Raw genomic sequence first — 24977 nt, 5'->3', positions numbered from 1 at the left:
GAACACAGGCAGAACATACTCGCTGAACTAACCTGACAAGAACTAAACAACTGACCTCCCAACTCCAGCTCAACAGACATATATCCATCAGAAACCACACATCCCAGAAAAAAGATGAGTCACATTCTCCAGCTTATGCTTTGGACATCACCCATTGCTACAATGCTACAAACACTATTTCAACATATCCCAAGTTCCTTCATGCCCTCGATGCAATAGCTCGCACTTCTTGCACATAGATGCACACACAGCATTGCAAAGCTTTATAACCTGTGGTCCTGACTGTTGGACGTGGCCAGCTTCCAGAGTGCTGCAGGAGCCTGATAAGGATAGAAGGGACTCCTAGGGCAAGACTTACAGTGCTGCTGTGTGTTAACCTTATCATTTTAGGAGATATTCTCCTGATTTCCATTCCTGTTGTACCATCAGACAATCTTACTTTTATCATCATCTTCAGACACTTAATCTCTTCATCTCACGTGCTTTGACTTTAGCAATCAGAATTCTCCAATACATCTCTATTTTAGTTTATTTTCTTGTCCTTACTTCTGTTGTACTTTTATTCTCCTTCCAGAGTAGCTTATTATTCTAATTAGATTCTCAATAATTTTTCACATGAAATTATTATCTGATTTCCATGTAATGATATACCATCCTTTTTAACTCTCTTCGGAGCTCTTTATTCTTAATTTTGCCCACAATTCATTGATATTTTCTGGCAGGTTCAGGTTTCCTCCCAGACACTCATTTTTTTCTTCACCAACTTTCATAGATTTTTACTGTATCATGCTGTGCTTCTCTTTCTACAATCTGTAAATGCTGTACCATATGCATTACTGGCAGCCTCCAATAATGCAATCTTCCCCCACATCACCTTAGCTTCATCCATTACTATTTAATTCAGTTTAAAGTCATAGGTGAATATGATTTATGTATCCTTTTTTGTCATTAACTTTGTGCTCACCTACTTTACTTTCCTGATCCCCCTTCTGTAGTACTCCTGCAGCTCTTAGGAAATGTGCCATAATCATTCGATGGGGCCATGGGCCAATAGCTGTGGTAATGTTGGGCATAACTGACTGGGGTGAATGCATGACAATTTAGGAGTAAGTGTTCATTCCCTTTGGTACTGAAGTTGCATTTTAGGCATGAGGAGGTCTTGTGATAAATTGAATTTGTGTTTGCAATGCTAGAGAGATGATTGGTGTCCAGAATGTAGACAAGAAAGTGTAGCTTGTGCATGCCCGGAAAATGGTGTCAAATCCTTGTATGGTTCGTGGAGTAGAGTTTAAAATTAGGTGAAGGGTGGCTCTTTAGTGACTGTTTGTTGAGGGAGGGTGGATCTGTGAGTATGGTTGTTGAAGTGAGCAGCAGGGTTAAGCTTTTTATCTCTACTTGTTGGTTTGTTATGGATTGGTTTGGATGGAAGAAGTGAGTGCTGAGCATATCAAAGTAAGATTGTTTATTCATTTCCTTTGTTCACCTTTGTAAGATTGTTTATTCATTTCCTTTGTTCACCCTTTTGTATGATTGAGGTATCGCGAGGAACAGATGAAGGTTAAGCCTTCTTTGCTCGGATCCATTCTTTAGCTGTCATGTGTAATACACCAGACCACATACCCCTGTCCACAACCTAGCCCCACAGACCTTTCCATAGTTTTTTCCATAGTTTCACTGGGCTGCCTCAAATGTCCTGGTTCAGTCCATTTGCAGCATGTTGTCCCCCATGTACCACATGTTAATCAATTCTAAAATTATAGATTAATTCATTGTAGTATGTATGGTTGTCTTCATTTGTATATATTTCACTTTCTTGCATTCTTCATCAGTGCTCTGAAATTCATATATCCTACTGTCATTTTCTAGCTGTGTGTGTGTCTGTTATCATATTCTTTTATAACATTTCCTTTTCCTGTTAGGAAGGAGAAACTCATTTTCCATATTCTACTTGATGTATCTGTTGATGATAAGGATTTATTTAATGAATTTGAAGAGGTTTCACCTGTTTAATTTTTGGCCTGCATTTTCAGATTGATGAATACAGCAACCGTGTAGGCAACTTTATGGTAGAGCAAGGCTACAAACATGGGGACACTGTGGCATTATTTATGCAGAACCGACCAGAGTATGTTTGCACCTGGCTTGGTTGTGCTAAGGTAAGTAAATTCTTTAATTATATGGACACCTGTTTCCTATTGCTGTTGGACACCTCACTTGTACTTTACTTGCCCATCACACTTATATAAGACTTTCAACACCCCAAACTCCAGACTGCAACACCAACACAGTTGAAACACCACCACACTAAGCAGTAAAAGTATGGGAAAGTAATTACTTACTTCAAAAAAGAAGAAACACGAGAAAGAGATTATTAAAGTATGGGAAAGTAATTACTTACTTCAAAAAAGAAGAAACATGAGAAACAGATTATTGAACATAACACATCCATTTACCTTAATCCTATTTTTTTTTTTTTTTTTTTTTTTTTTTTCGCTGTCTCCCGCGTTTGCGAGGTAGCGCAAGGAAACAGATGAAAGAAATGGCCCAACCCACCCCCATACACATGTATATACATACGTCCACACACGCAAATATACATACCTACACAGCTTTCCATGGTTTACTCCAGACGCTTCACATGCCCTGATTCAATCCACTGACAGCACGTCAACCCCGGTATACCACATCGATCCAATTCACTCTATTCCTTACTCTCCTTTCACCCTCCTGCATGTTCAGGCCCTGATCACACAAAATCTTTTTCACTCCATCTTTCCACCTCCAATTTGGTCTCCCACTTCTCGTTCCCTCCACCTCCGACACATATATCCTCTTGGCCAGTCTTTCCTCACTCATTCTCTCCATGTGCCCAAACCATTTCAAAACACCCTCTTCTGCTCTCTCAACCACGCTCTTTTTATTTCCACACATCTCTCTTACCCTAACATTACTTACTCGATCAAACCACCTCACACCACACATTGTCCTCAAACATCTCATTTCCAGCACATCCACCCTCCTGCGCACAACTCTATCCATAGCCCACGCCTCGCAACCATACAACATTGTTGGAACCACTATTCCTTCAAACATACCCATTTTTGCTTTCCGAGATAATGTTCTCGACTTCCACACACTCTTCAAGGCTCCCAGGATTTTCGCCCACTCCCCCATCCTATGATTCACTTCCGCTTCCATGGTTCCATCTGCTGCCAGATCCACTCCCAGATATCTAAAACACTTTACTTCCTCCAGTTTTTCTCCATTCAAACTTACCTCCCAATTGACTTGACCCTCAACCCTACTGTACCTAATAACCTTGCTCTTATTCACATTTACTCTTAACTTTCTTCTTTCACAACTTTACCAAACTCAGTCACCAGCTTCTGCAGTTTCTCACATGAATCAGCCACTAGCGCTGTATCATATATATATTTTATTTTATTTTTTTTTATGCTTTGTCGCTGTCTCCCGCGTTTGCGAGGTAGCGCAAGGAAACAGACGAAAGAAATGGCCCAACCCACCCCCATACACATGTATATACATACGTCCACACACGCAAATATACATACCTACACAGCTTTCCATGGTTTACCCCAGACGCTTCACATGCCCTGATTCAATCCACTGACAGCACGTCAACCCCGGTATACCACATCGCTCCAATTCACTCTATTCCTTGCCCTCCTTTCACCCTCCTGCATGCTCAGGCCCCGATCACACAAAATCTTTTTCACTCCATCTTTCCACCTCCAATTTGGTCTCCCTCTTCTCCTCGTTCCCTCCACCTCCGACACATATATTCTCTTGGTCAATCTTTCCTCACTCATTCTCTCCATGTGCCCGAACCATTTCAAAACACCCTCTTCTGCTCTCTCAACCACGCTCTTTTTATTTCCACACATCTCTCTTACCCTTATGTTACTTACTCGATCAAACCACCTCACACCACACATTGTCCTCAAACATCTCATTTCCAGCACATCCATCCTCCTGCGCACAACTCTATCCATAGCCCACGCCTCGCAACCATACAACATTGTTGGAACCACTATTCCTTCAAACATACTCATTTTTGCTTTCCGAGATAATGTTCTCGACTTCCACACATTCTTCAAGGCTCCCAGGATTTTCGCCCCCTCCCCCACCCTATGATCCACTTCCGCTTCCATGGTTCCATCCGCTGCCAGATCCACTCCCAGATATCTAAAACACTTCACTTCCTCCAGTTTTTCTCCATTCAAACTCACCTCCCAATTGACTTGACCCTCAACCCTACTGTACCTAATAACCTTGGTCTTATTCACATTTACTCTTAACTTTCTTCTTTCACACCCTTTACCAAACTCAGTCACCAGCTTCTGCAGTTTCTCACATGAATCAGCCACCAGCGCTGTATCATCAGCGAACAACAACTGACTCACTTCCCAAGCTCTCTCATCCCCAACAGACTTCATACTTGCCCCTCTTTCCAAAACTCTTGCATTTACCTCCCTAACAACCCCATCCATAAACAAATTAAACAACCATGGAGACATCACCCACCCCTGCCGCAAACCTACATTCACTGAGAACCAATCACTTTCCTCTCTTCCTACACGTACACATGCCTTACATCCTCGATAAAAACTTTTCACTGCTTCTAACAACTTGCCTCCCACACCATATATTCTTAATACCTTCCACAGAGCATCTCTATCAACTCTATCATATGCCTTCTCCAGATCCATAAATGCTACATACAAATCCACTTGCTTTTCTAAGTATTTCTCACATACATTCTTCAAAGCAAACACCTGATCCACACATCCTCTACCACTTCTGATACCACACTGCTCTTCCCCAATCTGATGCTCTGTACATGCCTTCACCCTCTCAATCAATATCCTCCCATATAATTTACCAGGAATACTCAACAAACTTATACCTCTGTAATGTGAGCACTCACTCTTATCCCCTTTGCCTTTGTACAATGGCACTATGCACGCATTCCGCCAATCCTCAGGCACCTCACCATGAGTCATACATACATTAAATAACCTTACCAACCAGTCAACAATACAGTCACCCCCTTTTTTAATAAATTCCACTGCAATACCATCCAAACCTGCTGCCTTGCTGGCTTTCATCTTCCGCAAAGCTTTTACTACCTCTTCTCTGTTTACCAAATCATTTTCCCTAACCCTCTCACTTTGCACACCACCTCGACCAAAACACCTTATATCTGCCACTCTATCATCAAACACATTCAACAAACCTTCAAAATACTCACTCCATCTCCTTCTCACATCACCACTACTTGTTATCACCTCCCCATTTGCGCCCTTCACTGAAGTTCCCATTTGCTCCCTTGTCTTACGCACTTTATTTACCTCCTTCCAGAACATCTTTTTTTTTTTTTTTTTTTTTTTTTTTTTATACTTTGTCGCTGTCTCCCGCGTCTGCGAGGTAGCGCAAGGAAACAGACGAAAGAAATGGCCCAACCCCCCCCCCCCATACACATGTACATACACATGTCCACACACGTGTATACATACCTACACAGCTTTCCATGGTCCACCCCAGACGCCTCACATGCCTTGATTCACTCCACTGACAGCACGTCAACCCCTGTATACCACATCGCTCCAATTCACTCTATTCCTTGCCCTCCTTACACCCTCCTGCATCTTCAGGCCCCGATCACACAAAATCTTTTTCACTCCATCTTTCCACCTCCAATTTGGTCTCCCTCTTCTCCTCGTTCCCTCCACCTCCGACACATATATCCTCTTGGTCAATCTTTCCTCACTCATTCTCTCCATGTGCCCAAACCATTTCAAAACACCCTCTTCTGCTCTCTCAACCACGCTCTTTTTATTTCCACACATCTCTCTTACCCTTACGTTACTTACTCGATCAAACCACCTCACACCACACATTGTCCTCAAACATCTCATTTCCAGCACATCCATCCTCCTGCGCACAACTCTATCCATAGCCCACGCCTCGCAACCATACAACATTGTTGGAACCACTATTCCTTCAAACATACCCATTTTTGCTTTCCGAGATAATGTTCTCGACTTCCACACATTTTTCAAGGCTCCCAAAATTTTCGCCCCCTCCCCCACCCTATGATCCACTTCCGCTTCCATGGTTCCATCCGCTGACAGATCCACTCCCAGATATCTAAAACACTTCACTTCCTCCAGTTTTTCTCCATTCAAACTTACCTCCCAATTGACTTGACCCTCAACCCTACTGTACCTAATAACCTTGCTCTTATTCACATTTACTCTTAACTTTCTTCTTCCACACACTTTACCAAACTCAGTCACCAGCTTCTGCAGTTTCTCACATGAATCAGCCACCAGCGCTGTATCATCAGCGAACAACAACTGACTCACTTCCCAGGCTCTCTCATCCCCAACAGACTTCATACTTGCCCCTCTTTCCAGGACTCTTGCATTTACCTCCCTAACAACCCCATCCATAAACAAATTAAACAACCATGGAGACATCACACACCCCTGCCGCAAACCTACATTCACTGAGAACCAATCACTTTCCTCTCTTCCTACACGTACACATGCCTTACATCCTCGATAAAAACTTTTCACTGCTTCTAACAACTTGCCTCCCACACCATATATTCTTAATACCTTCCACAGAGCATCTCTATCAACTTTATCATATGCCTTCTCCAGATCCATAAATGCTACATACAAATCCATTTGCTTTTCTAAGTATTTCTCACATACATTCTTCAAAGCAAACACCTGATCCACACATCTTTTTATTCTCCCTAAAATTTAATGATACTCTCTCACCCCAACTCTCATTTGCCCTTTTTTTCACCTCTTGCACCTTTCTCTTGACCTCCTGTCTCTTTCTTTTATACATTTTATATATTTTTTTTATTATATTTATTTATTTTGCTTTGTCGCTGTCTCCCGCGTTTGCGAGGTAGCGCAAGGAAACAGACGAAAGAAATGGCCCAACCCACCCCCATACACAATGTATATACATACACGTCCACACACGCAAATATACATACCTATACATCTCAATGTACACATATATATACACACACAGACACATACATATATACCCATGCACGCAGTTCACACTGTCTGCCTTTATTCATTCCCATCGCCACCTCGTCACACGTGGAGTACCATCCCCCTCCCCCCTCATGTGTGCGAGGTAGTGCTAGGAAAAGACAACAACGGCCCCATTCGGTCACACTCAGTCTCTAGCTGTCATGCAATAATGCCCGAAACCACAGCTCCCTTTCCACATCCAGGCCCCACACAACTTTCCATGGTTTACCCCAGACGCTTCACATGCCGTGATTCAATCCACTGACAGCGTGTCAACCCCGGTATACCACATCGATCCAATTCACTCTATTCCTTGCACGCCTTTCACCCTCCTGCATGTTCAAGCCCCGATCACTCAAAATCGTTTTCACTCCATCTTTCCACCTCCAATTTGGTCTCCCACTTCTCCTCGTTCCCTCCACCTCCGACACATATATCCTCTTGGTCAATCTTTCCCCACTCATTCTCTCCATGTTGTTGTTCGCTGATGATACAGCGCTGGTGGCTGATTCATGTGAGAAACTGCAGAAGCTGGTGACTGAGTTTGGTAAAGTGTGTGGAAGAAGAAAGTTAAGAGTAAATGTGAATAAGAGCAAGGTTATTAGGTACAGTAGGGTTGAGGGTCAAGTCAATTGGGAGGTGAGTTTGAATGGAGAAAAACTGGAGGAAGTGAAGTGTTTTAGATATCTGGGAGTGGATCTGGCAGCGGATGGAACCGTGGAAGCGGAAGTGGATTATAGGGTGGGGGAGGGGGCGAAAATTCTGGGGGCCTTGAAGAATGTGTGGAAGTTGAGAACATTATCTCGGAAAGCAAAAATGGGTATGTTTGAAGGAATAGTGGTTCCAACAATGTTGTATGGTTGCGAGGCGTGGGCTATGGATAGAGTTGTGCGCAGGAGGATGGATGTGCTGGAAATGAGATGTTTGAGGACAATGTGTGGTGTGAGGTGGTTTGATCGAGTGAGTAACGTAAGGGTAAGAGATGTGTGGAAATAAAAAGAGCATGGTTGAGAGAGCAGAAGAGGGTGTTTTGAAGTGGTTTGGGCACATGGAGAGAATGAGTGAGGAAAGATTGACCAAGAGGATATATGTGTCGGAGGTGGAGGGAACGAGGAGAAGAGGGAGACCAAATTGGAGGTGGAAAGATGGAGTGAAAAAGATTTTGTGATTTTTTTTTTTTTTTATACTTTGTCGCTGTCTCCCGCATTTGCGAGGTAGCGCAAGGAAACAGACGAAAGAACTGGCCCAACCCACCCCCATACACATGTATATACATACGTCCACACACGCAAATATACATACCTACACAGCTTTCCATGGTTTACCCCAGACACTTCACATGCCCTGATTCAATCCACTGACAGCACGTCAACCCCGGTATACCACATCGCTCCAATTCACTCTATTCCTTGCCCTCCTTTCACCATCCTGCATGTTCAGGCCCCGATCACACAAAATCTTTTTCACTCCATCTTTCCACCTCCAATTTGGTCTCCCTCTTCTCCTTGCTCCCTCCACCTCCGACACATATATCCTCTTGGTCAATCTTTCCTCACTCATCCTCTCCATGTGCCCAAACCACTTCAAAACACCCTCTTCTGCTCTCTCAACCACGCTCTTTTTATTTCCACACATCTCTTACCCTTACGTTACTCACTCGATCAAACCACCTCACACCACACATTGTCCTCAAACATCTCATTTCCAGCACATCCAACCTCCTGCGCACAACTCTATCCATAGCCCACGCCTCGCAACCATACAACATTGTTGGAACCACTATTCCTTCAAACATACCCATTTTTGCTTTCCTAGATAATGTTCTCGACTTCCACACATTCTTCAAGGCCCCCAGAATTTTCGCCCCCTCCCCCACCCTATGATCCACTTCCGCTTCCATGGTTCCATCCGCTGCCAGATCCACTCCCAGATATCTAAAACACTTCACTTCCTCCAGTTTTTCTCCATTCAAACTCACCTCCCAATTGACTTGACCCTCAACCCTACTGTACCTAATAATATATATATATATATATATATATATATATATATATATATATTTTTTTTTTTTTTTTCCAAAAGAAGGAACAGAGAAGAGGGCCAGGTGAGGATATTCCCTCAAAGGCCCAGTCCTCTGTTCTTAACGGTACCTCGCTATCGCGGGAAATGGCGAATAGTATGAAAAAAAAAAATATATATATATATATATATATATATATATATATATATATATATATATATATATATATATAATATATATATATTTTCTAAGTATTTCTCACATACATTCTTCAAAGCAAACACCTGATCCACACATCCTCTACCACTTCTGAGACCACACTGCTCTTCCCCAATCTGATGCTCTGTACATGCCTTCACCCTCTCAATCAATACCCTCCCATATAATTTACCAGGAATACTCAACAAACTTATACCTCTGTAATTTGAGCACTCACTCTTATCCCCTTTGCCTTTGTACAATGGCACTATGCACGCATTCCGCCAATCCTCAGGCACCTCACCATGAGTTATACATACATTAAATAACCTTACCAACCAGTCAATAATACAGTCACCCCCTTTTATAATAAATTCCAGTGCAATACCATCCAAACCTGCTGCCTTGCCGGCTTTCATCTTCCGCAAAGCTTTTACTACCTCTTCTCTGTTTACCAGATCATTTTCCCTAACCCTCTCACTTTGCACACCACCTCGACCAAAACACCCTATATCTGCCACTCTATCGTCAAACACATTCAACAAACCTTCAAAATACTCACTCCATCTCTTTCTCACATCACCACTACTTGTTATCACCTCCCCATTTGCGCCCTTCACTAAAGTTCCCATTTGCTCCCTTGTCTTATGCACTTTATTTACCTCCTTCCAAAACGTCTTTTTATTCTCCCTAAAATTTAATGATACTCTCTCACCCCAACTCTCATTTGCCCTCTTTTTCACCTCTTGCACCTTTCTCTTGACCTCCTGTCTCTCTTTTATACATCTCCCACTCATTTGCATTTTTTCCCTGCAAAAATCGTCCAAATGCCTCTCTCTTCTCTTTCACAAATAATCTTACTTCTTCATCCCACCACTCACAAAGGCAAAGGGGATAAGAGTGAGTGCTCAAATTACAGAGGTATAAGTTTGTTGAGTATTCCTGGTAAATTATATGGTAGGGTATTGATTGAGAGGGTGAAGGCATGTACAGAGCATCAGATTGGGGAAGAGCAGTGTGGTTTCAGAAGTGGTAGAGGATGTGTGGATTAGGTGTTTGCTTTGAAGAATGTATGTGAGAAATACTTAGAAAGGCAAATGGATTTGTATGTAGCATTTATGGATCTGGAGAAGGCATACGATAGAGTTGATAGAGATGCTCTGTGGAAGGTATTAAGAATATATGGTGTGGGAGGCAAGTTGTTAGAAGCAGTGAAAAGTTTTTATTGAGGATGTAAGGCATGTGTACGTGTAGGAAGAGAGGAAAGTGATTGGTTCTCAGTGAATGTAGGTTTGTGGCAGGGGTGTGTGATGTCTCCATGGTTGTTTAATTTGTTTATGGATGGGGTTGTTAGGGAGGTGAATGCAAGAGTTTTGGAAAGAGGGGCAAGTATGAAGTCTGTTGTGGATGAGAGAGCTTGGGAAGTGAGTCAGTTGTTGTTCGCTGATGATACAGCGCTGGTGGCTGATTCATGTGAGAAACTGCAGAAGCTGGTGACTGAGTTTGGAAAAGTGTGTGAAAGAAGAAAGTTAAGAGTAAATGTGAATAAGAGCAAGGTTATTAGGTACAGTAGGGTTGAGGGTCAAGTCAATTGGGAGATAAGTTTGAATGGAGAAAAACTGGAGGAAGTAAAGTGTTTTAGATATCTGGGAGTGGATCTGGCAGCGAATGGAACCATGGAAGCGGAAGTGGATCATAGGGTGGGGGAGGGGGCGAAAATCCTGGGAGCCTTGAAGAATGTGTGGAAGTCGAGAACATTATCTCGGAAAGCAAAAATGGGTATGTTTGAAGGAATAGTGGTTCCAACAATGTTGTATGGTTGCGAGGCGTGGGCTATGGATAGAGTTGTGCGCAGGAGGGTGGATGTGCTGGAAATGAGATGTTTGAGGACAATGTGTGGTGTGAGGTGGTTTGATCGAGTAAGTAACGTAAGGGTAAGAGAGATGTGTGGAAATAAAAAGAGCGTGGTTGAGAGAGCAGAAGAGGGTGTTTTGAAATGGTTTGGGCACATGGAGAGAATGAGTGAGGAAAGATTGACCAAGAGGATATATGTGTCGGAGGTGGAGGGAACGAGGAGAAGTGGGAGACCAAATTGGAGGTGGAAAGATGGAGTGAAAACGATTTTGTGTGATCGGGGCCTGAACATGCAGGAGGGTGAAAGGAGGGCAAGGAATAGAGTGAATTGGATCGATGTGGTATACTGGGGTTGACGTGCTGTCAGTGGATTGAATCAGGGCATGTGAAGCATCTGGGGTAAACCATGGAAAGCTGTGTAGTATGTATATTTGCGTGTGTGGACGTGTATGTATATACATGTGTATGGAGGTGGGTTGGGCCATTTCTTTCGTCTGTTCCTTGCGCTACCTCGCAAATGCGGGAGACAGCGACAAAAAAAAAAATATTTTATTATTTATTATTTTATTTTGCTTTGTCGCTGTCTCCCACGTTAGCGAGGTAGCGCAAGGAAACAGACGAAAGAATGGCCCAACCCGCCCACATACATATGTATATACATACACATCCACACACGCAAATATACATAACTATACATCTCAATGTACACATATATATACACACACAGACATATACATATATACACATGTACATAATTCATACTGTCTGCCTTTATTTGTTCCTATCGCCACCTCGCCACACATGGAATAACATCCCCCTCCCCCCTCATGTGTGTGAGGTAGCGCTAGGAAAAGACACCAAAGACCCCATTCGTTCACACTCACTCTCTAGCTGTCATGTAATAATGCACCGAAACCAGAGCTTTAACCAGGTTTTAACTTTCTAAAATGGGAAACAGAAGAAGAAGTCACGCGGGGAGTGCTCATCCTCTTCGAAGGCTCAGATTGGGGTGTCTAAATGTGTGTGGATGTAACCAAGATGTGAAAATGGGAGAGATAGGTAGTATGTTTGAGGAAAGGAACCTGGATGTTTTGGCTCTGAGTGAAACGAAGCTCAAGGGTAAAGGGGAAGAGTGGTTTGGGAATGTCTTGGGAGTAAAGTCAGGGGTTAGTGAGAGGACAAGAGCAAGGGAAGGAGTAGCACTACTCCTGAAACAGGAGTGGTGGGAGTATGTGATAGAATGTAAGAAAGTAAATTCTAGATTAATATGGGTAAAACTGAAAGTGATGGAGAGAGATGGGTGATTATTGGTGCATATGCACTTGGGCATGAGAAGAAAGATCATGAGAGGGAAGTGTTTTGGGAGCAGCTGAATGAGTGTGTTAGTGGTTTTGATGCACAAGACCGGGTTATAGTGATGGGTGATTTGAATGCAAAGGTGAGTAATGTGGCAGTTGAGGGAATAATTGGTATACATGGGATGTTCAGTGTTGTAAATAGAAATGGTGAAGAGCTTGTAGATTTATGTGCTGAAAAAGGACTGGTGATTGGGAATACCTGGTTTAAAAAGCGAGATATACATAAATATACGTATGTAAGTAGGAGAGATGGCCAGAGAGCATTATTGGATTACGTGTTAATTGACATGCGCGCGAGAGAGACTTTTGGATGTTAATGTGCTGAGAGGTGCAACTGGAGGGATGTCTGATCATTATCTTGTGGAGGTGAAGGTGAAGATTTGTATGGGTTTTCAGAAAAGAAGAGAGAATGTTGGGGTGAAGAGGGTGGTGAGAGTAAGTGAGCTTGGGAAGGAGACTTGGGTGAGGAAGTATCAGGATAGACTGAGTACAGAATGGAAAAAGGTGAGAACAAAGGAGGTAAGGGGAGTGGGGGAGGAGGAATGGGATGTATTTAGGGGAGCAGTGATGGCTTGCGCAAAAGATGCTTGTGGCATGAGAAGTGTGGGAGGTGGGTTGATTAGAAAGGGTAGTGAGTGGTGGGATGAAGAAGTAAGATTATTAGTGAAAGAGAAGAGAGAGGCATTTGGACGATTTTTGCAGTGAAAAAATGCAAATGAGTGGGAGATGTATAAAAGAAAGAGGCAGGAGGTCAAGAGAAAGGTGCAAGAGGTGAAGAAGAGGGCAAATGAGAGTTAGGGTGAGAGAGTATCATTAAATTTTAGGGAGAATAAAAAGATGTTTTGGAAGGAGGTAAATAAAGTGCGTAAGACAAGGGAGCAAATGGGAACTTCAGTGAAGGGGGCTAATGGGGAGGTGATAACAAGTAGTGGTGATGTGAGAAGGAGATGAAGTGAGTATTTTGAAGGTTTGTTGAATGTGTTTGATGATAGAGTGGCAGATATAGGGTGTTTTGGTCGAGGTGGTGTGCAAGGTGAGAGGGTTAGGGAAAATGATTTGGTAAACAAAGAAGAGGTAGTAAAAGCTTTGCGGAAGATGAAAGCCGGCAAGGCAGTAGGTTTGGATGGTATTGCAGTGGAATTTATTAAAAAAGGGGGTGACTGTATTGTTGAATGGTTGGTAAGGTTATTTAATGTATGTATGATTCATGGTGAGGTGCCTGAGGATTGGCGGAATGCTTGCATAGTGCCATTGTACAAAGGCAAAGGGGATAAGAGTGAGTGCTCAAATTACAGAGGTATAAGTTTGTTGAGTATTCCTGGTAAATTATATGGTAGGGTATTGATTGAGAGGGTGAAGGCATGTACAGAGCATCAGATTGGGGAAGAGCAGTGTGGTTTCAGAAGTGGTAGAGGATGTGTGGATCAGGTGTTTGCTTTGAAGAATGTATGTGAGAAATACTTAGAAAGGCAAATGGATTTGTATGTAGCATTTATGGATCTGGAGAAGGCATACGATAGAGTTGATAGAGATGCTCTGTGGAAGGTACTAAGAATATATGGTGTGGGAGGCAAGTTGTTAGAAGCAGTGAAAAGTTTTTATCGAGGATGTAAGGCATGTGTACGTGTAGGAAGAGAGGAAAGTGATTGGTTCTCAGTGAATGTAGGTTTGTGGCAGGGGTGTGTGATGTCTCCATGGTTGTTTAATTTGTTTATGGATGGGGTTGTTAGGGAGGTGAATGCAAGAGTTTTGGAAAGAGGGGCAAGTATGAAGTCTGTTGTGGATGAGAGAGCTTGGGAAGTGAGTCAGTTGTTGTTCGCTGATGATACAGCGCTGGTGGCTGATTCATGTGAGAAACTGCAGAAGCTGGTGACTGAGTTTGGAAAAGTGTGTGAAAGAAGAAAGTTAAGAGTAAATGTGAATAAGAGCAAGGTTATTAGGTACAGTAGGGTTGAGGGTCAAGTCAATTGGGAGATAAGTTTGAATGGAGAAAAACTGGAGGAAGTAAAGTGTTTTAGATATCTGGAGTGGATCTGGCAGCGATGGAACCATGGAAGCGGAAGTGGATCATAGGGTGGGGGAGGGGGGCGAAAATCCTGGGAGCCTTGAAGAATGTGTGGAAGTCGAGAACATTATCTCGGAAAGCAAAAATGGGTATGTTTGAAGGAATAGTGGTTCCAACAATGTTGTATGGTTGCGAGGCGTGGGCTATGGATAGAGTTGTGCGCAGGAGGGTGGATGTGCTGGAAATGAGATGTTTGAGGACAATGTGTGGTGTGAGGTGGTTTGATCGAGTAAGTAACGTAAGGGTAAGAGAGATGTGTGGAAATAAAAAGAGCGTGGTTGAGAGAGCAGAAGAGGGTGTTTTGAAATGGTTTGGGCACATGGAGAGAATGAGTGAGGAAAGATTGACCAAGAGGATATATGTGTCGGAGGTGGAGGGAACGAGGAGAAGTGGGAGACCAAATTGGAGGTGGAAAGATGAGTGAAAACGATTTTGTGTGATCGGGGCCTGAACATGCAGGAGGGTGAAAGGAGGGCAAGGAATAGAGTGAATTGGATCGATGTGGTATACTGGGGTTGACGTGCTGTCAGTGGATTGAATCAGGGCATGTGAAGCATCTGGGGTAAACCATGGAAAGCTGTGTAGTATGTATATTTGCGTGTGTGGACGTGTATGTATATACATGTGTATGGGGGTGGGTTGGGCCATTTCTTTCGTCTGTTCCTTGCGCTACCTCGCAAATGCGGGAGACAGCGACAAAAAAAAAAATATTTTATTATTTATTATTTTATTTTGCTTTGTCGCTGTCTCCCACGTTAGCGAGGTAGCGCAAGGAAACAGACGAAAGAATGGCCCAACCCGCCCACATACATATGTATATACATACACATCCACACACACAAATATACATAACTATACATCTCAATGTACACATATATATACACACACAGACATATACATATATACACATGTACATAATTCATACTGTCTGCCTTTATTTGTTCCTATCGCCACCTCGCCACACATGGAATAACATCCCCCTCCCCCCTCATGTGTGTGAGGTAGCGCTAGGAAAAGACACCAAAGACCCCATTCGTTCACACTCACTCTCTAGCTGTCATGTAATAATGCACCGAAACCAGAGCTTTAACCAGGTTTTAACTTTCTAAAATGGGAAACAGAAGAAGAAGTCACGCGGGGAGTGCTCATCCTCTTCGAAGGCTCAGATTGGGGTGTCTAAATGTGTGTGGATGTAACCAAGATGTGAAAATGGGAGAGATAGGTAGTATGTTTGAGGAAAGGAACCTGGATGTTTTGGCTCTGAGTGAAACGAAGCTCAAGGGTAAAGGGGAAGAGTGGTTTGGGAATGTCTTGGGAGTAAAGTCAGGGGTTAGTGAGAGGACAAGAGCAAGGGAAGGAGTAGCACTACTCCTGAAACAGGAGTGGTGGGAGTATGTGATAGAATGTAAGAAAGTAAATTCTAGATTAATATGGGTAAAACTGAAAGTGATGGAGAGAGATGGGTGATTATTGGTGCATATGCACTTGGGCATGAGAAGAAAGATCATGAGAGGGAAGTGTTTTGGGAGCAGCTGAATGAGTGTGTTAGTGGTTTTGATGCACAAGACCGGGTTATAGTGATGGGTGATTTGAATGCAAAGGTGAGTAATGTGGCAGTTGAGGGAATAATTGGTATACATGGGATGTTCAGTGTTGTAAATAGAAATGGTGAAGAGCTTGTAGATTTATGTGCTGAAAAAGGACTGGTGATTGGGAATACCTGGTTTAAAAAGCGAGATATACATAAATATACGTATGTAAGTAGGAGAGATGGCCAGAGAGCATTATTGGATTACGTGTTAATTGACATGCGCGCGAGAGAGACTTTTGGATGTTAATGTGCTGAGAGGTGCAACTGGAGGGATGTCTGATCATTATCTTGTGGAGGTGAAGGTGAAGATTTGTATGGGTTTTCAGAAAAGAAGAGAGAATGTTGGGGTGAAGAGGGTGGTGAGAGTAAGTGAGCTTGGGAAGGAGACTTGGGTGAGGAAGTATCAGGATAGACTGAGTACAGAATGGAAAAAGGTGAGAACAAAGGAGGTAAGGGGAGTGGGGGAGGAGGAATGGGATGTATTTAGGGGAGCAGTGATGGCTTGCGCAAAAGATGCTTGTGGCATGAGAAGTGTGGGAGGTGGGTTGATTAGAAAGGGTAGTGAGTGGTGGGATGAAGAAGTAAGATTATTAGTGAAAGAGAAGAGAGAGGCATTTGGACGATTTTTGCAGTGAAAAAATGCAAATGAGTGGGAGATGTATAAAAGAAAGAGGCAGGAGGTCAAGAGAAAGGTGCAAGAGGTGAAGAAGAGGGCAAATGAGAGTTAGGGTGAGAGAGTATCATTAAATTTTAGGGAGAATAAAAAGATGTTTTGGAAGGAGGTAAATAAAGTGCGTAAGACAAGGGAGCAAATGGGAACTTCAGTGAAGGGGGCTAATGGGGAGGTGATAACAAGTAGTGGTGATGTGAGAAGGAGATGAAGTGAGTATTTTGAAGGTTTGTTGAATGTGTTTGATGATAGAGTGGCAGATATAGGGTGTTTTGGTCGAGGTGGTGTGCAAGGTGAGAGGGTTAGGGAAAATGATTTGGTAAACAAAGAAGAGGTAGTAAAAGCTTTGCGGAAGATGAAAGCCGGCAAGGCAGTAGGTTTGGATGGTATTGCAGTGGAATTTATTAAAAAAGGGGGTGACTGTATTGTTGAATGGTTGGTAAGGTTATTTAATGTATGTATGATTCATGGTGAGGTGCCTGAGGATTGGCGGAATGCTTGCATAGTGCCATTGTACAAAGGCAAAGGGGATAAGAGTGAGTACTCAAATTACAGAGGTATAAGTTTGTTGAGTATTCCTGGTAAATTATATGGGAGGGTATTGATTGAGAGGGTGAGGGCATGTACAGAGCATCAGATTGGGGAAGAGCAGTGTGGTTTCAGAAGTGGTAGAGGATGTGTGGATCAGGTGTTTGCTTTGAAGAATGTATGTGAGAAATACTTAGAAAACCAAATGGATTTGTATGTAGCATTTATGGATCTGGAGAAGGCATATGATAGAGTTGATAGAGATGTTCTGTGGAAGGTACTAAAAATATATGGTGTGGGAGGCAAGTTGTTAGAAGCAGTGAAAAGTTTTTATCGAAGATGTAAGGCATGTGTATGTGTAGGAAGAGAGGAAAGTGATTGGTTCTCAGTGAATGTAGGTTTGCGGCAGGGATGTGTGATGTCTCCATGGTTGTTTAATTTGTTTATGGATGGGATTGTAAGGATGGTGAATGCAAGAGTTTTGGAAAGAGGGACAAGTATGCAGTCTGTTGGGGATGAGAGAGCTTGGGAAGTGAGTCAGTTGTTGTTCGCTGATGATACAGCGCTGGTGGCTGATTCATGTGAGAAACTGAAGAAGCTGGTGACTGAGGTTGGTAAAGTGTGTGAAAGAAGAAAGTTAAGAGTAAATGTGAATAAGAGCAAGGTTATTAGGTACAGTAGGGTTGAGGGTCAAGTCAATTGGGAGGTAAGTTTGACTGGAGAAAAACTGGAGGAAGTAAAGTGTTTTATATATATGGAAGTGGATCTGGCAGCGGATGGAACCATGGAAGCGGAAGTGAATCATAGGGTGTGGGGGGGGGGGCGAAAATCCTGGAAGCCTTGAAGAGTGTTTGGAAGTCGAGAACATTATCTCGGAAAGCAAAAATGGGTATGTTTGAAGGAATAGTGGTTCCAACAATGTTGTATGGTTGCGAGGCGTGGGCTATGGATAGAGTTGTGTGCAGGAGGGTGGATGTGCTAGAAGTGAGATGTTTGAGGACAATGTGTGGTGTGAGGTGGTTTGATCGAGTAAGTAATGTAAGGGTAAGAGAGATGTGTGGAAATAAAAAGAGCATGGTTGAGAGAGCAGAAGAGGGTGTTTGGAAATGGTTTGGGCATATGGAGAGAATGAGTGAGGAAAGATTGACCAAGAGAATGTATGTGTCGGAGGTGGAGGGAACGAGGAGAAGTGGGAGACCAAATTGGAGGTGGAAAGATGAAGTGAAAAAGATTTTGAGTGATTGGGGCCTGAACATGCAGGAGGGTGAAAGGCGGGCAAGGAATAGAGTGAATTGGATCGATGTGGTATACTGGGGTCAACGTGCTGTCTATGGATTGAATCAGGGCATGTGAAGCGTCTGGGGTAAACCATGGAAAGTTGTGTGGGACCTGGATGTGGAAAGTGAGCTGTGGTTTCGGGCATTATTGCATGACAGCTAGAGACTGAGTGTGAACGAATGGGACCTTTGTTGTCTTTTCCTAGCGCTACCTCACACACATGAGGGGGGAGGGGGATGTTATTCCATGTGTGGCGATGGGAATACATAAAGGCAGACAGTATGAATTATGTCCATGTGTATATATGTATATGTCTGTGTGTGTATATATATGTGTACATTGAGATGTATAGGTATGTATATTTGCGTTTGTGAACGTGTATGTATGTACATGTGTATGTGGGTGGGTTGGGCCATTTCTTTTGTCTGTTTCCTTGCGCTACCTCGCAAACGCGGGAGACAGCGACAAAGCAAATGAAAATATAAATATGTTTAGCATAGAATGCCTCAACAGGGACCTATCCATTTATGGACATTTCATGTATATAAGTTTTAGAATAATGCACTGTTTTAGTTTACCTGGGTTTAATTTTGGAATAGTACAGTCATCACTGGGCTGGTAGTGCCATGGTGTAGCATTACCAGCACCATACGAGAAGTATACTCTCACTGTATTAGACAAAGATTATCCAAACACAAAACATAGTTCAAAGGTAGCCAGAAATGCCTTGGCTAACTTCAGATGTTGTAAAGAAATCCACCATGAGAAGACAGTGAAGGCTAAAGAGACAGTGCTAGATTTCTTTTTGAGGGAAAGGACTCCATGAGAAGACAGTGAAGTCTAAAGAGACATTGCTAGATTTCTTTTTGAAGGGAAAGGACTCTAAAGGAGGACCAACCATCAGCATCTAATGACATCACTGCCACTCTCTGTATCTGTGTCATCTGACCCAGATGGCCCCCTTCCCCAGTGACTCTGCTCACCCCCATTCCCACAATAAGCACTAGCAGGCAATTCAGGAAGAGCAGTAAAAGTAAGGGTTGGCATTAAGTTTGTTATTTTCTATTTTTATTGATAGAATTTATTGTACAGTGTGTATATTATAGTACTTTATATATCCTGGTATGTGTATACTGTAGTTTTTCACTAGTATTATATTTGGTAATGTCTGGTTACTTATCTCTGTCCTCACATACGCCATTTTACGTATTCTTCCACAATATCTCTTTCCCCCTATATTCTTCCATTTGTATTTTCCCATGTTACAGGTGGTCTTCTTGTCACACCAACCCATGTAATTTCACTATCATACAATCTCCTTTAAACTCCCAGCCTTAGATCCTTTCCACAAGTCCAAACCATCTCAAACCCATTCTATCACTCCACAGTTCATTCCCTGCCGTACCACATCTCTCATACACCCCTTCATTTCTTTCACCATTCTATCTAGTCATACCACATGCTCCTCTCAAGTAGCTCATTTTAACAGCCTGAATCCTTGATCTCTGTGACTCATTTCATGTCCATGTTTCAGCTGCATAGCTCAGGGTTGGGAGGACAATGCTGTCCCTTAATCCTCTCTTCACTTCCCTAGTTATACCTCGTTGTTCTGTTAAGGGATTCAGTGACTTTTCTACCCATTACTGTTTTCTTCCTAATCTCTCCTTCCATATCACTAAACATACCCAAGACAGCTCCTGAATACCTAAGTTCTTTCACCTTTTCTAATCTTTCTCCCCTCATATCCTAAGCACGGTTTAGTGTGCAGTTTCGATTAGGTAGTAATTGGAAGGCAGCCAACGACTAGGTAAGTATATTACCAGTACCTGCCTGGGTATCAGGAGGGTTAGTGATGGCTGCATAGTGAGCCTGCACTTAATGATTATCAAGTTGCACGACTCTGACCCATTTTCTATCATTTCTGTGTACGTCACCCACATATGGACTGCTAACGTCCTGTTCTCAGTTATACAATAACACATGACAGCTTTTAACTCACACAGCTCATGCTTTTAAATGTAGATTTTCCTGTGGTGAGCACTATTTGCTAGCCTTGCCTTTTGGCAAAATGTCAAGAGCAATAGCTAGAAGTAGTAGATAGGAACATTTAGGCTGGAGCATCAGGTAAAAGCATTTTATAGAAGCAGTAGGTAGGAATATTAGGTAGAAGCATCAGGTAGACGGAGTCAGTAGGAACATGAGGTAGGAGCCTCTGCAAACACTGTGCTAGAGTTGATCTTTGCCAGTGGCCTGTTACGGGTGAGGCACTGAAAGCTGATAAGTGGCACTGGGGTTCATTAGTTATGGAGACTATTGCCGTGGTCACCCCATTGAGGGAGTTCCAGGTGGGAACAGGCATCAGAGATATAGATAGATAGTCTGATTCATAACAAAACCCTTTAATCTCCTTTAGTTGTGTTATTTGATTTACACATTTTTGATGTCTGTGACCATTTTCAAGAATGTAACTATGGCATAGATACTCTTGTCAAAAGGCTTGCAGATTAATTCTGATATACTTCCTTTTATATATATATATATATATATATATATATATATATATATATATATATATATATATATATATATATATATTGCATTGAGACTACTTTCTTTTCTAGGTTGGTGTTGTTCCAGCTCTGATTAACTTCAACCTCCGCCAAGGTCCGTTAATTCACACAATTCAGGTGGCAAGTTCAAAGGCCATTATTTGTGGCGAGGAATTACAGGAAGGTAATATCTGTCTATCAACATCTCTGACAACTGTTCCCTCCTGGAACTTCCATCAAAGGGGTGGCCACAGCAAAAGAGCCCCCAGTTATCCCTGTCCTTACGTCCCTCCCTGACTTACACCAATCCATGTGCTCTCTCTCTCTCTCTCTCTCTCTCTCTCTCTCTCTCTCTCTCTCTCTCTCTCTCTCCTCCAGTAATCTTCCTCTCCATTTCCCCATCTCACAGCAGGCTTCCTCTCACACCAGACCCTTTAATTGTGCTATCATAAACTTTCCTTGTGAATTCCCTGTTTTGCATTATTTCTTCATACCCAAACCATCTTAAGGTATTACGTTTCACCCTGTCTGCCAATCTGCAATTGATTTCCTTTGCATTTCCTGCCACATCAAATCTCTCATACACCCCATCATTAATTTCTTCATTTCATCTAGTCATACCACATGTTCCTCCCAGATGATTTTTTGCCACAGCTTAAATTCTAGACTTCTGTGACACATTCCCTGTCCATGTTTTGGCTGTATAAGTTAGGTTTAGGAGGACTATGCTTTCCCCTAATCCTTTTTTCACTTCCATACTTACAGTTCTACCTTTTATTATTTTGTTAAGGACCACAGTGACTTCTCTTCCGTGTACTGCTCTCTCCCTTATCTCTCCTTCTTTATCGCCAAACTTACCCTTCAGGAAAGAAAAGAAGCTCATGCAATGGTATATACATACATGTATAAGGTTAATGAGATGGCCTTGATTAGGGCCTCATTTGCCTTTGCCCTCTCAGCTAACTTCAAAAGATTATTATTATTATTATTATTATTATTTTGCTTTGTCGCTGTCTCCCGTGTTAGTGAGGTAGCGCAAGGAAGCAGATGAAAGAATGGCCCAACCCACCCACATACACATGTATATACATACATGTCCACACACGCAAATATACATACCTATACATCTCAATGTACACATATATATGCACACACAGACATACACATATATACACATGTACATAATTCATACTGTCTGCCTTTATTTATTCCCATCGCCACCCCGCCACACATGGAATAACAACCCCATCCCCCCTCATGTGTGCGAGGTAGCGCTAGGAAAAGACAACAAAGGCCCCATTCGTTCACACTTAGTCTCTAGCTGTCATGTAATAATGCTCCGAAACCACAGCTCCCTTTCCACATCCAGGCCCCACAGAACTATCCATGGTTTACCCCAGACGCTTCACGTGCCCTGGTTCAATCCATTGACAGCACATCGACCCCGGTATACCACATCGTTCCAATTCACTCTATTCCTTGCACGCCTTTCACCCTCCTGCATGTTCAGGCCCCGATCACTCAAAATCTTTTTCACTCCATCTTTCCACCTGCAATTTGGTCTCCCACTTCTCCTCGTTCCCTCCACCTCTGACACATATATCCTCTTGGTCAATCTTTCCTCACTCATTCTCTCCATGTGACCAAACCATTTCAAAACCCCCTCTTCTGCTCTCCCAACCACACTTTTTATTTCCACACATCTCTCTTACCCTTACATTACTTACTCGATCAAACCACCTCACACCACATATTGTCCTCAAACATCTCATTTCCAGCTCGTCCACCCTCCTGCGCACAACTCTATTCATAGCCCACGCCTCGCAACCATACAACATTGTTGGAACCACTATTCCTTCAAACATACCCATTTTTGCTTTCTGAGATAATATTCTCGACTTCCAAACATTCTTCAAGGCTCCCAGAATTTTCGCCCCCTCCCCCACCCTATGATTTACTTCCGCTTCCATGGTTCCATCCACTGCCAGATCCACTCCTAGATATCTAAAGCACTTTACTTCCTCCGGTATTTCTCCATTCAAACTTACTTCCCAATTGACTTGACCCTCAACCCTACTGTACCTAATAACCTTGCTCTTATTCACATTTACTCTTAACTTTCTTCTTTCACACACTTTACCAAACTCAGTCACCAGCTTCTGCAGTTTCTCGCATGAATCAGCCACCAGCGCTGTATCATCAGCGAACAACAACTGACTCACTTCCCAAGCTCTCTCATCCACAACAGACTGCATACTTGCCCCTCTTTCCAAAACTCTTGCATTCACCTCCCTAACAACCCCATCCATAAACAAATTAAACAACCATGGAGACATCACACACCCCTGCCGCAAACCTACATTCACTGAGAACCAGTCACTTTCCTCTCTTCCTACACGTACACATGCCTTACATCCTCGATAAAAACTTTTCACTGCTTCTAACAACTTGCCTCCCACACCATATATTCTTAATACCTTCCACAGAGCATCTCTATCAACTCTATCATATGCCTTCTCCAGATCCATAAATGCTACATACAAATCCATTTGCTTTTCTAAGTATTTCTCACATACATTCTTCAAAGCAAACACCTGATCCACACATCCTCTACCACTTCTGAAACCACACTGCTCTTCCCCAATCTGATGCTCTGTACATGCTTTCACCCTCTCAATCAATACCCTTCCATATAATTTACCAGGTATACTCAACAAACTTATACCTCTGTAATTTGAGTACTCACTCTTATCCCCTTTGCCTTTGTACAATGGCACTATGCAAGCATTCCGCCAATCCTCAGGCACCTCACCATGAATCATACATACATTAAATAACCTTACCAACTGGTCAACAATACAGTCACCCCCTTTTTTAATAAATTACACTGCAATACCATCCAAACCTGCTGCCTTGCTGGCAGATATGTAGTGAAATATTTTTTTTCTTTTTTTTTTTGCTTTGTCGCTGTCTCCCGCGTTTGTGAGATAGCGCAAGGAAACAGACGAAAGAAATGGCCCAACCCACCCCCATACACATGTATATACATACGTCCACACACACAAATATACATACCTACACAGCTTTCCATGGTTTACCCCAGACGCTTCACATGCCTTGATTCAATCCACTGACAGCACGTCAACCCCGGTATACCACATCGCTCCAATTCACTCTATTCCTTGCCCTCCTTTCACCCTCCTGCATGTTCAGGCCCCGATCACACAAAATCTTTTTCACTCCATCTTTCCACCTCCAACTTGGTCTCCCTCTTCTCCTCGTTCCCTCCACATCCGACACATATATCCTCTTGGTCAATCTTTCCTCACTCATTCTCTCCATGTGCCCAAACCATTTCAAAACACCCTCTTCTGCTCTCTCAACCACGCTCTTTTTATTTCCACACATCTCTCTTACCCTTACGTTACTTACTCGATCAAACCACCTCACACCACACATTGTCCTCAAACATCTCATTTCCAGCACATCCATCCTCCAGCGCACAACTCTATCCATAGTCCACGCCTCGCAACCATACAACATTGTTGGAACCACTATTCCTTCAAACATACCCATTTTTGCTTTCCGAGATAATGTTCTCGACTTCCACACATTCTTCAAGGCTCCCAGAATTTTCGCCCCCTCCCCCACCCTATGATCCACTTCCGCTTCCATGGTTCCATCCGCTGCCGGATCCACTCCCAGATATCTAAAACACTTCACTTCCTCCAGTTTTTCTCCATTCAAACTCACCTCCCAATTGACTTAACCCTCAACCCTA

The 24977-nt window shown here is 42.8% G+C and overlaps 1 protein-coding gene across 1 annotated transcript in view; it reads left to right on the top strand.

Moving 5' to 3' along the window:
• The window catches only part of LOC139757374 (long-chain fatty acid transport protein 1-like), a 157454-nt gene that overhangs the window by 39668 nt on the left and 92809 nt on the right, over positions 1-24977 (top strand). The window contains exons 5-6 of the mRNA XM_071677784.1: positions 2031-2156; positions 21269-21380. Coding sequence (XP_071533885.1) covers positions 2031-2156; positions 21269-21380 — 238 coding nt within the window. The remainder of the gene's footprint in view (positions 1-2030; positions 2157-21268; positions 21381-24977) is intronic.

This window comes from Panulirus ornatus, chromosome 26, assembly GCF_036320965.1.
Source record: "Panulirus ornatus isolate Po-2019 chromosome 26, ASM3632096v1, whole genome shotgun sequence".
Classification (NCBI taxonomy): Eukaryota; Metazoa; Arthropoda; class Malacostraca; order Decapoda; family Palinuridae; genus Panulirus; species Panulirus ornatus.
The sequence above is the reverse complement of the archived record's forward strand: the minus strand, read 5'-3'. Positions and strand labels throughout refer to the sequence as shown.